The 13,542-nt window shown below is 48.0% G+C and overlaps 1 protein-coding gene across 1 annotated transcript; it reads left to right on the top strand.

Moving 5' to 3' along the window:
• The first annotated feature begins 182 nt into the window (after positions 1–182).
• sypl2a (synaptophysin-like 2a) lies at positions 183–13,208 on the top strand. Its single transcript, XM_030092514.1, is given in 7 exon segments — positions 183–324; positions 608–682; positions 8,461–8,579; positions 9,686–9,780; positions 9,783–9,880; positions 9,957–10,130; positions 10,553–13,208. Coding segments are annotated over 7 exon segments (702 nt in total). The 5' UTR covers positions 183–309; the 3' UTR covers positions 10,679–13,208.
• The last annotated feature ends 334 nt before the right edge of the window (positions 13,209–13,542 follow it).

Raw genomic sequence — 13,542 nt, 5'->3', positions numbered from 1 at the left:
TTTTTCATTGTTTCAGTCACTTCACAGTTGTGTGCTCCACTGGTGTACTGTTTCCATCCATCCATCCCTCCCTCCGTCCTCTTTTAGCTGCTCCCCGCTCGGGGAGGGCAGGGTGCACAGGGTGTGTCTGTCAGTGTGTGAGTGGAGGGGGGTTCTGCCCCGCCTCTCCCCGCCTCTCTGGAGCTGTACCGCCCGCTGACAGTCGCTCCGCTTGACGCTGCAGGTCGTCAACAGTCGGGCTAACGTGAAGTTCCCAGTTCCACACAAACCGAGTGACTCCGGTCCGCTGTGCCGCCTCCGCTCTCCGCGATGGACTCTGCTCAGGTAGGAGAACCCGGAGCACCGAGCCCGGAGCCCGGAGCCCCGAACCTGGAGCCCGGGGAGCTGGGTTAGCATGCAGCTAACAGAGTGTTAGCCTAGGGCAGGGCCACTGACACGGCAAGGTGACAGACAGGTAACTACACCTGTGTGTGTGTGTGTGTGTGTGTGTGTGTGTGTGTGTGTGTGTGTGTGTGTGTGTGTGTGTGTGTGTGTGTGTGTGTGTTGTGTGTGTGTGTGTGTGTGTGTGTGTGTGTGTGTGTGTGTGTGTGTGTGTGTGTGTGTGTAGAAAGCGACGTCCGGGTTCTCCCTGGACCTGGGACCCCTGAAGGAGCCGCTGGGATTCATCCGCCTGTTGGAGTGGGTGAGTAGAGCTTAAAGTGTGTGTGTGTGTGTGTGTGTGTGTGTGTGTGTGTGTGAGTGTGAGTGTGTGTGTGTGTGTGTGTGTGTGTGTGTGTGTGAGAGAGAGAGAGAGAGAGGGAGAGAGAGAGAGACTTATTTTGACTCACACCATCAGTAAATTTCTATGGATTATCTTCTTTAAAAAATCGTCAAAGGAATGTTTTGATTGAAATAGAAATTATCTTTTTTTTTTAGCACAAGTCGTGTGAATAAACCAGATTTAGCACAAGCATCTGTACTTTTTATATTAAATTCTGTTCATTATGATTTGATTTGGGCAATAATCAGTAATAGTGTTGGTTGATTTTTGTGGGTAAAATATTGACTTATCCTTTAAATAAAGCCATTGAATATTAACTAGACATTTTTCTGTTAATTTCTCTTTGTAAAACGAGGTCAGCCCTAAAAATAAATATGAAATAATTTCCACAATTTTTATCCTTTAAATTTGGCCATATGTTTTTCATGCAAAATTCACCAAAACCATTCTTATTTAATATTCAGATCACGTTGAGATTAGATCACTTACTCCTGAGTTTGACTCATTTATGTCTTTAAGGCCCTGTTTCGTCAATGATGTAAAAGATTAACATTTATCGCTCTGTGTGCATCAAATGCATCTATAAACCTATTGTGAAATTATCAAAGTGTGTCAGGTCAAACATTCTCATGTACCAGTGTGTGAGTGATGAAACGTGGCTGAAAATCTAAAGCCACCTCTCTTAAACAGGTTTTTGAGTGAGTTTTTCCTTGCGTTGTCTCCATGGAGTTGTAGTCGCTCATTCTCTACATGTCATCAAATCTGACCAATCAGAGGGAGTCTGATTGAGTGAGTGACGAAGGAAAATGTTCACTCCACATTTCACTGTTTGGCACTGTTACTTGGACACACAAATCTCTCTGACACACACACACACACACACACACACACACACACGAGCGTCCTCCGGAGTGAAGCCTGCCCTCCATCGTTTCATTGACCTGAACCTGTTATTGTTGTGAGAACTGGTCCGGAGCTGGCAGATGGGCGTGCAGCCTGATCAGATCTCCTTCCTCCAGCAGCCTCTGGAGTCGGGTAGCTGGATGTTTCAGCTCATGCTCCGAGTGTGTGTGTGTGTGTGTGTGATTGCCTTCCTCATGAGTGTACACTAAAAAAAGCCGGGTAGTTGAGGAATGTGGCCTCCTCTGCGCCGCTCTGTGCTCAGCAGTGTGTTTGGAAGGCGTGGGCTCACACAGCAGCCTCGGCCCGCCGTCCTGCTGCCTGGTGTCGAACTCGGCACACATTAACCGCTGCCGCTTCCTCCAGGAGCCTGCCGGAGAGCCGGACTTTGTGCCTGTCGAACAGGAAGTCAGCTGGACGCTTGTTGTTTTCAGCGACTGGGCCGATTGCTTTCTTATCTGTTCACACACACCAGGTCTGATGTGTCGTGGTCATGAGGCGGCGCCGCCATCCAGCTGGGTGATTTATTCTGGTGGAGTCACTCACGATCACTGTGTAGAACGACAGCCAATCAGGAGCCGGGCTTATGTTTAAACCAGGGGTGTCAAAGTCCCGGCCCGGGCACCGCTTCTGGCCCGATCCTTTCCTTCTACTGAACATTACAATTGCGTTTACTCAGTTCTTTCATTTAATTTTTCTTCTGAAATGCAGATGAACTGTTTAGAAGTAATTCCATAAGAAAAGTTGAGGATTTGCTGAAGGAAACAGAAACTGAAGCTGTTGTTTTAGACTCATTTCATTTTAAAAACCATTGAAACAGCAGACATTGAATACAGTGTAGTTGTAGCTGGTCCTGTTGTTTGTATTAGTAATGAAGCCACACACACACACACACACACACACACACACACACACACGCACGGTGCAGAGAACAATACACTCTAAACATTAACAGTGGAGAACACTGACATTCATGTGGACAGAACACCGAGCTGGATTGTTGTTATGGTGACTGTCAATTCTAAAACTACCAAATCCAGGGGGATCTGGACTGGAAAACCAGGACCAGGAGAATATGGACCAGGAGGACCAGAAGAACCTGCAATTGGGAGTCATGACACTTTGGAGAAAAACATTTTTATTGTCTGTCTACTGAGCATGTGCAGAACAGCTGGTTGCTATGGCTGTGAAGACCAGGACCAGGACCGGGACCAGGACCTGGACCAGCATTTCTGCCCTGAGCCCTTCTGTTTTCATAAAGTTCCACCTTTTCAATAAGTTGTGTTTTCAGAAAGCAGTGACTGTTTTGCATTTCCACTTGAGAATGTGTTAACGGAGCCAGCTCGCAGTAAAAATACCAAGTGCATGCTCTTCAGTAGATAGAAGGACATTGGAGCATCAGTCCTCGTCTGGAACCCGTCTGAGCAGAGGACTGTTCCAGCTGGTCTTTTCTTGGTCCCCTGAAAGGCTTCGGCCGGGAGTTCAGTGAGGGGAGGATTGTTCCTGCTGTTTGGAGTTCTGCAGTATCTTAAATGTTAACTGATGTTCAGAAATGTTGGATTTTCCCTGGTCTGATCGAGACAGAAGAGTTTGTGAGCTGTTGCTGTCAGAGCTGTGTGGAAACGGGACGTCCATCACGGTTCAACATGCTGATATTGTGATTACTTCGTGATGTGTTGCGTTGCCTTTATATTCAGCTGACCTGATGCAGTTAGAGCATCAGAAAATTGTGGAAATCTTGAAGTCCCTGTCTTCAGAGTTGAAACTGAAAGTAAAGCTGCCGTTGAGCAGTAGTCTGTCTGCTGAGATCAGAAATGTAGTCCACCAGGTGGAACTGGTCCGGGCTGATCTTTTCTTTCTTTCTTTCTCCGGAGCTCTGGACATGTCGTTTTGTCCGATTCTTTTTTTGATGTTCCTGATTTGTCAGGTGTCAGTCCTGGAGCCAGCACATGGTCAGGTTCACTGTGTCACTGCTGCAGGGGAAAGGTTGGGCTCTGAGCTGGGAGAGGCAGGGACCGAAGAGGGAAGCGGGCGAGCCAGCTTGAGAGCTTCCTGGTTGTTCCGGTTCCTGCTGGATTTAGCGCTGGAGCTCACGTCTCAGGAAACGGCCTGTAAATCCTGCTGGCTGCTGCGGGACACATTCCCCGAGCATCTCCGCTCTGGTGTAAGTGTCCTTCACACACACACACACACCCCGGCACGCACAGATCGGTCTGTGTAAAGACCTCTTTATATCTGAAGACGGAACTGGTCTGAACTGGTTTGTAGCCTCAGAAGACATCGCCTCCCCCCTGAAGACCCCGTCCGTCCCTCGGAGGGTCTCAGCGGATCTGAACCGACCTCAGCTGAGATCAGAGTTCTTAAAGATGAACGTTGACGACAAACCTACAGCCACTTCCAGGACTTTTCAGTCTTTAAAGCCGGTCACCCCCTACCCCCACGCCCTACCCCCACCCTCACCCGAACCCGGACTGTCCTGGAGTGAAAACACCGTTACACTCCATCGTGTGCATCAGAGTCCTCCACTGTGTGTTTAACCAGGAAAGACCTTCAAAATAAAAGCAAAGACTAGTGGCCGAGACCCCTCCCTCGCCTCTCCTGAACCCTGACCACCTGCTGGGAGCTCTTTTTACCCTATAAGAGGCAGAAAATCACACACCTAGGGCTGAACGATATATCGTTATCATATCGATATCGGGATTTGAACATTCAGGACATTAGTTTGTCAAAATCAACGATATCAAGATTCCCCTGCTTGCCCTGCGTGTCAGCTCCATGCACAGGTCAGGCCAGCCAACCACAAACCTCCTTTACTGGTTGACAGCTGATGGCAGAGGGCGGCTGCAGATTCTGCACAAACGAGTTTGGTGGTAGTGGCAGTGAACTCTCATAAATAAAACTGCATTTTTTTTTACATCCTTTTGTATTATGATGTTTTAATTTTTCTGAAAAATGCTTAACTTTCACTGAATCCATTGTAATATATCGTATCGATATCGAGATATCTGGCATGGATATCCAGATATGAAATTTTGCCCATATCGTTCAGCCCTAACTGCCACTGCTTTTTAAGTGTGAAATCATGACTGATTTCAGAATAAAAGCACATTATTAACAGTGTACTGGCACCGTGTTGTAATTCTGAAGCTTTTTAATGACCTCCAGTGAGAATTTCAGCCTGTTGATGAATTGTTTTGAGGAAGTTGTAAAACACTGCGTGTTTTTTTCCCATCAGAGTTTTATTGCATATAAGTAACATGTAGACGCCTTTTAAATGCCGTGTCTGTATTTGTGAATTCTGTATCTTTATTCATGCTTTAACAAGTGAAATCGGTACATTTTAGTTGTTTACGTGAGATTTCTGCTCACTGAAAGTTGGCCGATGATCGTGCAAACAGATGTTCTCATCACGAAGCCAAACATTTACTAACATCTTTAAATCCTTAAAACTCCAGCCTAAAGCCTTTCCGTTGTGGATCCTTCCTGGTGTCTGTATTTCCTGTCAATGTGAACAGGTGGCGGTTTGTTGGGCTTGTTGCTGCTGTGTTTGAGTCTGAGGCATTCTGAGCGTTGTTGGGAGCCAGCTCGCCTCCTCCGTCCTTCACACGCTCTCTGGAGATGTTTATAATGGATCCTGCTGAATGCTTCAGAACATGGACGTCGTCCAGCCCCGGCTGTGTTTCCGTTTTTCCGTCGATGGCTGCCGCTCGGTCATTCTCTGTGGGTCGCGCTCATGGATCCACGTCGTAAAATGTAGGCGGTTGAGTAAAACGTCGTTATCGGCCGCTCCCGAGCGGGGAGAGGAGGAATGTGTGAGCCAGCGGGAGGCGGGTGGAGACCGTGGACTCTGTCCAGGGAGGCCCGCCCCGTCTGCTGGGTTTATTTGGGGTCCCGTCGGATCGGCCCGGGTGGGTCAAACAGGGCTGAGATGAAAGCCGAGAAATGCTGCGGAGGTCCAGAGACCCCTGAAAGACGAAACCCATTCTTGAAAATCCTCAGCTGGCCTGACACATGCTAAGTCCTGCTCTGCTGTGTGTGTGTGTGTGTGTGTGTGTGTGTGTGTCCTTTAGTTTTGCTGGTGATATGGAAAGAATATTCCACATGTTGTACGTGTAGATCATAACTTTCGAAGAACTGTTCAAGCAGTAAGCAGGAATGGCCTCTGGTGGGCTGAGGTCTGGGCGTTGCTCGTGCTGACTGAATTCAGCGTGGAAACATTGAAAAGCAGAGAGCTGCAGGAGATCAAGGGATAAAGTAAAGTGAACAAACTTTGGGTGGAGCTGATGAAATATCCTGGAGGAGACGGGAGCTGCTGCCGTGCTCGGTACCAGACGACGGGCCGGCCAATCAAAGACAGCCACAGCTGAGGGACTTCGACGAAGCCGGCCCAGGATGCAGAAAGAAGGCGATCAGATGTAAAGCACTCATTAACTCGGCTTCCGTTTACAGGAAGTTACCAAGATCAGTGTCAAAACGCCACGTTTGATGGACTAGAGGAAGAGACGGTCTGCTGATGTTTGACCTGATGGCTGAACCTGGAAATGAAGCCGTTCCCCTCACTGTGGACGAAGAGAAAAGTCCAGTGGCAGGGATCACGTGTCTCTGGACGTTCGATTGGCTGGAGAGGAAGTGCATGGGTGAAGGGGCGCGAGGGGCTGCTGGTCCGCGGGTCACATGACGGTTTATGTGCTGCTCTGATCAATCATTTACCTTTACAACGCGGAGCTTGTGACGGCAGCGCCGCCATGTGAAGACCGCTCATCTGAAAGGAAAGTGGGAGGCAGTGAAGGTCGTTGCTCCTCTGGAGGTGACGGCACTCGCTCACTCTCCCTGACAAGCGCCTTAATCCCGCAATAAGGAAGAGGAAGCCGCAGCGCAGGATGTACCGCCGAAAGCCAGTAACGCTCTGCTCAAGTCGCGAGCCAGAGAGCCTGCGGTGAAGGCAGGGTTGATCAGTAATGAAAGTCAAGATGACGTTATTGATAACCGCAGGTTGTTTCATTCTGCAGTAAGACGAGAGGTCATCCAGCGGTTCACTCACAGACGTGTGAAACCACAGGAAGACAGCCCCGAGCTCAGAGATGACTCACTGAACAGGACTTAAAGCAAATGAATATGGATTGGACCCCAGGTGACTTTTCGTTACTCTGGGCTTGTACGTTTACGTCCCAAACCCTGAAATGGAAGTAAAATAATCGATACAATATTTCCACTTCGTTTTGAATCTGTGAGAACTTGAAAAAGAGGTAAATGTTTCACAGCCGCCCATCCCTCACAGTTACAACCCGTACCGGGTGTAAAGTGATGAATGCAGAGGCAGGCGAGCGGCTAACGCTGCTAACAGCTGAGTGAACGCCGCCTGTGGTGGGGGTCCGCTGCGCTCCGTTTGGTCAAACCTTCAGTGTGGATCCCCGTGAGAAACGAGACAAACGTTCTCCAACACACACAGACTGTCCACAAAGGAGTCTGTGCATTAGAGTGTGTGTGTGTGTGTGTGCTCCTTGCTGCTGGGTGAAACCTCACTCCGGTCTGTTCCCAGTGGCGTGGCCCTGTTGGCCCGCGCTGTCCTTTAAAAATAGGCTGAAGCAGCATTGTGCTGCTCTTCAACACTGTTTACAGATTTAGCTTCTGTCCTGTTTGTCCCGGCTCAGTAAACATCTCTGGTATGAGAGTCCAGCATCACGCAGAAACCAGGACGGGCCTGCAGCTCGGCTCAGGTCCTGGTCTGACTGGATCCTGGTCCTGGTCTGACTGGATCCTGGTCCTGGTCTGACTGGATCCTGGTCTGACTGGACTGTGGCTGGTTGTGTGTTTCTGATGTTCTCTCTGTTTTTAGCTAAAGGATCAGTGATTTGAACACAGTTCCAAACATCAGCAGGTTGTTTTGCTTCCTGTATTTGTCTGCTGAGTGACCGATCCCGGTCAGATCCAGAACGGTGGTCCACCTGCAGACCTGCAGCCCCGCTCTACTTCCACGATGCATCAAAACATGGAGAACCTCAAAGTGAACGAGGCTTTAGGAACCAACACCGACCACAAAACATCCATTCAGACCAAGTGAGACCAGCTCTACGTCTCCAGATCAGGGTGTCAAACATGTGGCCCGCGGGCAGGGAAAAGGCCCACCTGAAGGTCTAAAAGTGAACAAAATAGACTCATAGTTAATGAGTCCATAAAGAAATGTGTGTTGGGTTCCAGGTCTGAAAGAACGCGGCCTTTGGCTGGTCATCCAGCGTGTCTACATGTGACCTCTGACCTTCAGACATTGACACTCCTGCTCCAGACGATCAATTAGGAACAGCTGCTGCTGTTTGTTCCCTCGCCGGGGTTAGCCGCAGACGTGCAGAAAGTGAAGTGTGGTTCATGTGACCCCTCTCTCACTCACTGAGCTGCCACATACCTCCCAGCCCCGGCGGACGGAGTACTCTGTCACGAGACGGCGACAGGCTTCACCGTAACGCCAAGGAATGTAGTCATGTGTTCATCGGTCCTTCCAGGTGATGATGACCAAACGCACCGTCACAGTTCAGGTTCTGGAACAGGTGATGGATTGTTTCTGTGCACCTTATACCCATGCTCCACATGTCGGCCTGTCTGACCAATCAGATCAGTCCTGCTGCTCCAGACACTTCCTTTTCTGAGGTCACGGTGCGCTTCCTGCACAGAGGAAACAGGAAGTGAGGCTGCGGGAGCAGGAAGAGAGACAGGAAGGGGGGCCTTCCGGTGATCTGATGGTCAGTGTGTCAGCTCGGTGGAGTGTGTGGTGTGTGTCCACACTGACCGACTCTCTGCGTCCACAGATCTTCACCATCTTCGCCTTCGGCACTGCGGGAGGTTACTACGGGAGCACTCACTTCACCGTGAACTGCACCAACAAGGAGGTGCAGAACATCTCCGCCTCCTTTCAGTACCCCTTCAGGTACCGGCACGCCGCAGAGCCACGCCCTCATCACATCACTGGCCTCGTTACTTTAAGATAGTCCAGCAACATTATTAGCTGTTAGAAACGATGGGATGTGGGGCGTCTCCTCGGGTAAGGCCACTCGCCCCTCCCTCCCCGGGATGTGGAGCGTCCCACCCCAGGCTGCAGGCTGGGAAGCTGCAGTTGGTTTTTACCGCCATCATGTGGTGAGAAGAGGAGTGGCGCCACGCATCGCCACGCCACAGACATTTTAAATTCATGATACCTTTAAAGAGCCACAACTCCTCTGGGCTATTTGACATATTTCTTAAATAAGTGAACAAGTTTAAAGTGGAATAAATACAATTTCAACATTACATTTTTATTGATGCCTCTAAGACACAGTAGAATGGTTCAAAATGATGCCCTTTATTTCTTTAGTTGCATCCAGAAATCTGCAGTAAGATGTGAATTCTGCTGCACTGTTTGAGTCCTGTAGCTGTTAGCATGTTCTGTTTGAGTCCTGTAGCTGTTAGCATGTTCTGTTTGAGTCCTGTAGCTGTTAGCATGTTCTGTTTGAGTCCTGTAGCTGTTAGCACGTTCTGTTTGAGTCCTGTAGCTGTTAGCATGCTCCGTTTGAGTCCTGCAGCATGCACCAATTCACTAACTCACTCCCACAGTGTTACTTTAATAACCTCATCATTGCTGTTTTCAGTCCACTTTCTGATCTTAGGATTGATTCATAAAACAGTGCAGTCACAAATCAGAAATCAGAAATGCAGCTCTTTCTGATGACTGATTTAATGAAATGAAATAATTCTCCAACCTGTGATGAAATGTACCAGAATGTCGCTTGCTCCAGATGCCGTTTGCGATTTACAATTAGATAAATATGTGAGGTTGTGACACTCTGACCTGAGTTTCGAGCTGTGTCCTCGTGCTGACGGCGTAGACGACTGTCTCTGGCTGTTTGTGTGTCACTGAATGCTTTGACCTTCTCTCCCTGTGCTGTCGCTGGACAGAGTTAGCCAGGTGAGGCCTTGTTTTCTCTGACTTCCCTCGGCGGAGAAGCACCAGATCTTGTCCTGACTCCTCCCTCCCTGCCTCCCTGTCTGCTCCTGCAGGTTGCAGGCCTCCACGTACAGCATGACGGCGTGTAACGGCACCCAGCTGGACCGGGTCCTGCAGGGCGACTTCTCCTCCTCGGCCGAGTTCTTCGTGTGTGTGGGGTGTTCGGCTTCCTTTACTGCACCGCCACGCTGGTCCTCTACCTGGGCTTCCAGCACGTGTACCGTCGGACCAGCCGCGGCCCCGTCGTCGTGAGTCCCGCCTTCCTCTGGACGTCGCTCACGGCGGCGGCCCGCAGATAACGTCGCCTCGCCGTTTCCTCTGCAGGACCTGCTGCTGACGGCCGCCTTCGCCTTCCTGTGGCTGGTGTCCTCCTCGGCCTGGGGCAAAGGACTGACGGACGTCAAATGGGCCACCAACCCCGAACACCTGGTGGAGCTCTGCAAGGATGTGTGCAAACCCGGAGAGTTTCCCACCATGGGCCGCCTCAACGCCTCCGTGGTGAGTGGAGCACCGCCCAAGAAACATTTGGCTGCCGCCGTCACTCCAGAGGATGTGTAACCAAATAATAAAAACGGGTGCTGCTGTTGCTGCACATGGAGTTTTTTTTTCATTCTTCTTTCAAAATTCCATATTGTGTCTGTTAAATTACTTTGAGCCTCCAATTAAAAGATCCTGATAATATAAATTTGGTGCTTTACATTTATTTCTGAAGCTGTTTTACAAGTTCTGCAAAAAATAAGGGGGGTAAAAATAGTGAGCGGGACTCTATGTTTGGAATTAAATGTGTGTTTATTTGTTCACAAATGAGTTTGCCTCCTCAGTTTGTAGGAACTGTTCACTGCAGTGTTATTTTCAGGTTGGACATGAAGAAACTGTGACACACCTTCTGCTCATGCCTCTGTTTGTGTGCCTTTCTCCAGATTTTCGGCTTCTTGAACCTGATCCTGTGGGCTGGAAACTGCTGGTTCATTTATAAGGAAACTCCTTTCCACAAGGATCCCAACCAGCAGGCCAACATGGAGGGAGGCGGAGTCCCCGGCCACTAGTCGCCCGCCGCCCGCCGCCCGCCGCCCCGCTCAGGGTGATTGACAGCTCAGCCGTGCACCTGCCCATCAACGCCTCTGCGCCCCTCTCATCCTCCCACCCACAGAAATGGAAAGAACCGGCTCTAGTTCTGTCCATCGGTCTGACCATTAGCTTCAGGTTTTCTCCAGTCACTGAGCAACGCTTCTACCTTTTCTCCAGAGTCATTCATCCATGTTCCCCACAGCGCCAGAGCCACAGCTCTTCATACTGTGTAACACTGTGTTACTGTGTGACGCTGTAACACTGTGTAACGACCACCATAACTGTAACACTATAACAACGTCTAACTCTATGTTCCTGGGGTACACAGTGTTACGCTGTGCTACATTGTGTAACACTCCACAAAGTTAACACTGTGTTACACTGTGTCTAACTCCAGCACTGTTGTACTGTGTTACAGTGTAACACTAACATCGTCACACTGTGCAACTTTGTCTAACTCTAACACAGTGTAACACGGTGCTGGTTACACATGCAAACTGCTCTGTAACGTTGTGTAGCTAACACTGTGACATTGAGTAACACTAACAATGAGTGATGCTACCACTGTAACACTAACACTGTGTAACATGGTCTAACTCTAACACTGTTACACTAACAGTGTAACTGTAACTCTAACACAGTGTTACAGTGTTAGTTACACATGTAAACTGCTCTGTAACACAGAGTAACTAACACTGTGTTACATTGTATATTTCTGTGTAACACTGTAGCTCTACCACAGTATTGTGTCACACTGCGTTGCGCTGTGTAACGCTTCAGATGAGCGGTGCGTTCACAGCACTGAGTCCCTTTCGTGAAAGAAAGTGATGAGAACTGTTGTAAAAAAAAACTGAACGTGTTCTGCCCTCCAGCTGAGGTGAAAACACACCAAAACAACACAGATGTGACTAAAGGAAGTGTTGCCATTAACAAAAAAAAAAAACCATCTGAACAGTCTTTAATCAGACACCTTCTGACTCCTCTGCCGTCAGATTCTTGTTTCACACGTCCGTTTGGGAGAGGTTCACTCAGTCGTCTGCTTCACTAACGCGGCGCCTCTCTTCAGTTTACACCGGCGCTTTATCGTCCAGCCACACGAAGGAAACGGCCTGACACTCCTTCCACAGCCGGGCTGGGCACATGCACTCTAAAGCCATACTGTGGTTTATTTAGAAGCTCCTCAAGACACTGCGGTTTAACCCATCTAACTTAACACTTTCAACCAGTCCAGAGGCCTATGCTACAACATGCAGTTTACTTTTTATTTTTTTACAATGGATTTTTAGTTGTTGGATCAGTCCCAATTCGGTCTGTTTGAATTTAATTTTTATTTCGTCTCACTAGAAAAGATTTATTGAAACACTTTTCTATCTGTTTGCTTCATGTGTCTGCGTTCCTGTGTTCATACTTACTTGTGCCAGACGTCTGCAGCTGTGAAAGCGAGTTAAAAACAAAATGTACATAATAAGTGGAACTTAAAGTAATTTGATTGGAATCCTAATTATCCATAATAATATTATGTATCATATTTAACCCACCTGGTTCAGCCATAGTTCGTTAATAGAAAAATTAAAGTTCACAGGTGTTTTTTGTTGTCATTTTGCATTAATGTAAGCCAGTTTTCAGTCAGCGAGCGTTACATTTGACACCCCAGCTTCAGATTCTTCATGAGTGGTTTTCATTTCGCCGAGCAGAAAAGCTTAAAATGTAAATCCAGATGGAGTTTCTCGTGAAAACATCCTGTCTTAGTTGATGAAACGTGCAGTAAAACACATTTCGGTGAGCTCTAGCAGATGTTTCCTCTCTCTTCCGCCATAAAGCTCTTTCTTTGATCCATTCTTCACACTCTGAACGCTGCAGCTCTGACTTTTCACTTCTCCTCACTGCGCAGCCCTTCCGGCATGATGCTGCCGCCGCCGTGCTTCCCTGTCTGCGTGGTGCTCTGCGTTCTCTTGTCCATCCTGATGAGTAGCCATCGCTTCACCACACTTTTCTCACGTCAGATCTGAAGGTGTGATGTGACATGGCAGCCTGAGCTCCGGCTGTACTTTAAATCACTGACACGCGAGCCCAGCCTCGCTTCTGCTCGCACCGACGGCGCTCTGTGTTGTTATTTACATGAAGTTCAAGGTTAATTTTGAGTTTTTTTTTTCTTTGAAACAAGCGGCTTCCCTTCAGTTTATTTCACCACGTTTTCGGTTTCCACCGTGCACACGGGACATAACTGCTGTATTTTTTTTTATTTTTTTTTATTATTATTATTGTTATTATTTTCGCCTGTGGTGCTGCTTTACATGGAGGCTACCAGCCAGTTTCAGATGTGATCACTTTTTGTACTGAACTCCTGCTGAAGACTGTTGTCAATATTTGCATTGCACTAAGAGAAAAAGATTAATTTTGATGAAGTAACTGCACACTAAATGTTGCCTGTTTAGGAAATATAAGAATGTGTTGGAGTTGATGGAAAAAGTATACTTTATCACAATAAAGTGAAATTTGACACTTTGATTTTGACTTTTTTCGCAGACGTGAGCAGGTTTTTATGTGTTTTAAGTTAACAGTGTCTTTGTTCTGTAGTGATGTGTGTAGAACCGAGCTCTATCCTGTCTCCTTTCACTTCACCACTTCTAAAGTGGCTTAAAACCTGGATGCATGGAAAAAATATGTATTACTGCCTTTCATTTCAGCTGAGAAATGTTTCCAAAGTCTCCTAATGGGGCGATAACCAGGATTAAATCCAAATAAAAAAATAGTTTCACTGACGACCTGCTGCCTCACCTCGGCTCTGAGAAGAGCAGAGGAACACACATAAAACTGGATGACTTAGATAAAATACTGCATT

This window comes from Salarias fasciatus, chromosome 5, assembly GCF_902148845.1.
Source record: "Salarias fasciatus chromosome 5, fSalaFa1.1, whole genome shotgun sequence".
Taxonomy (NCBI): Eukaryota; Metazoa; Chordata; class Actinopteri; order Blenniiformes; family Blenniidae; genus Salarias; species Salarias fasciatus.
This window is presented reverse-complemented; position numbering and strand designations above follow the sequence as displayed.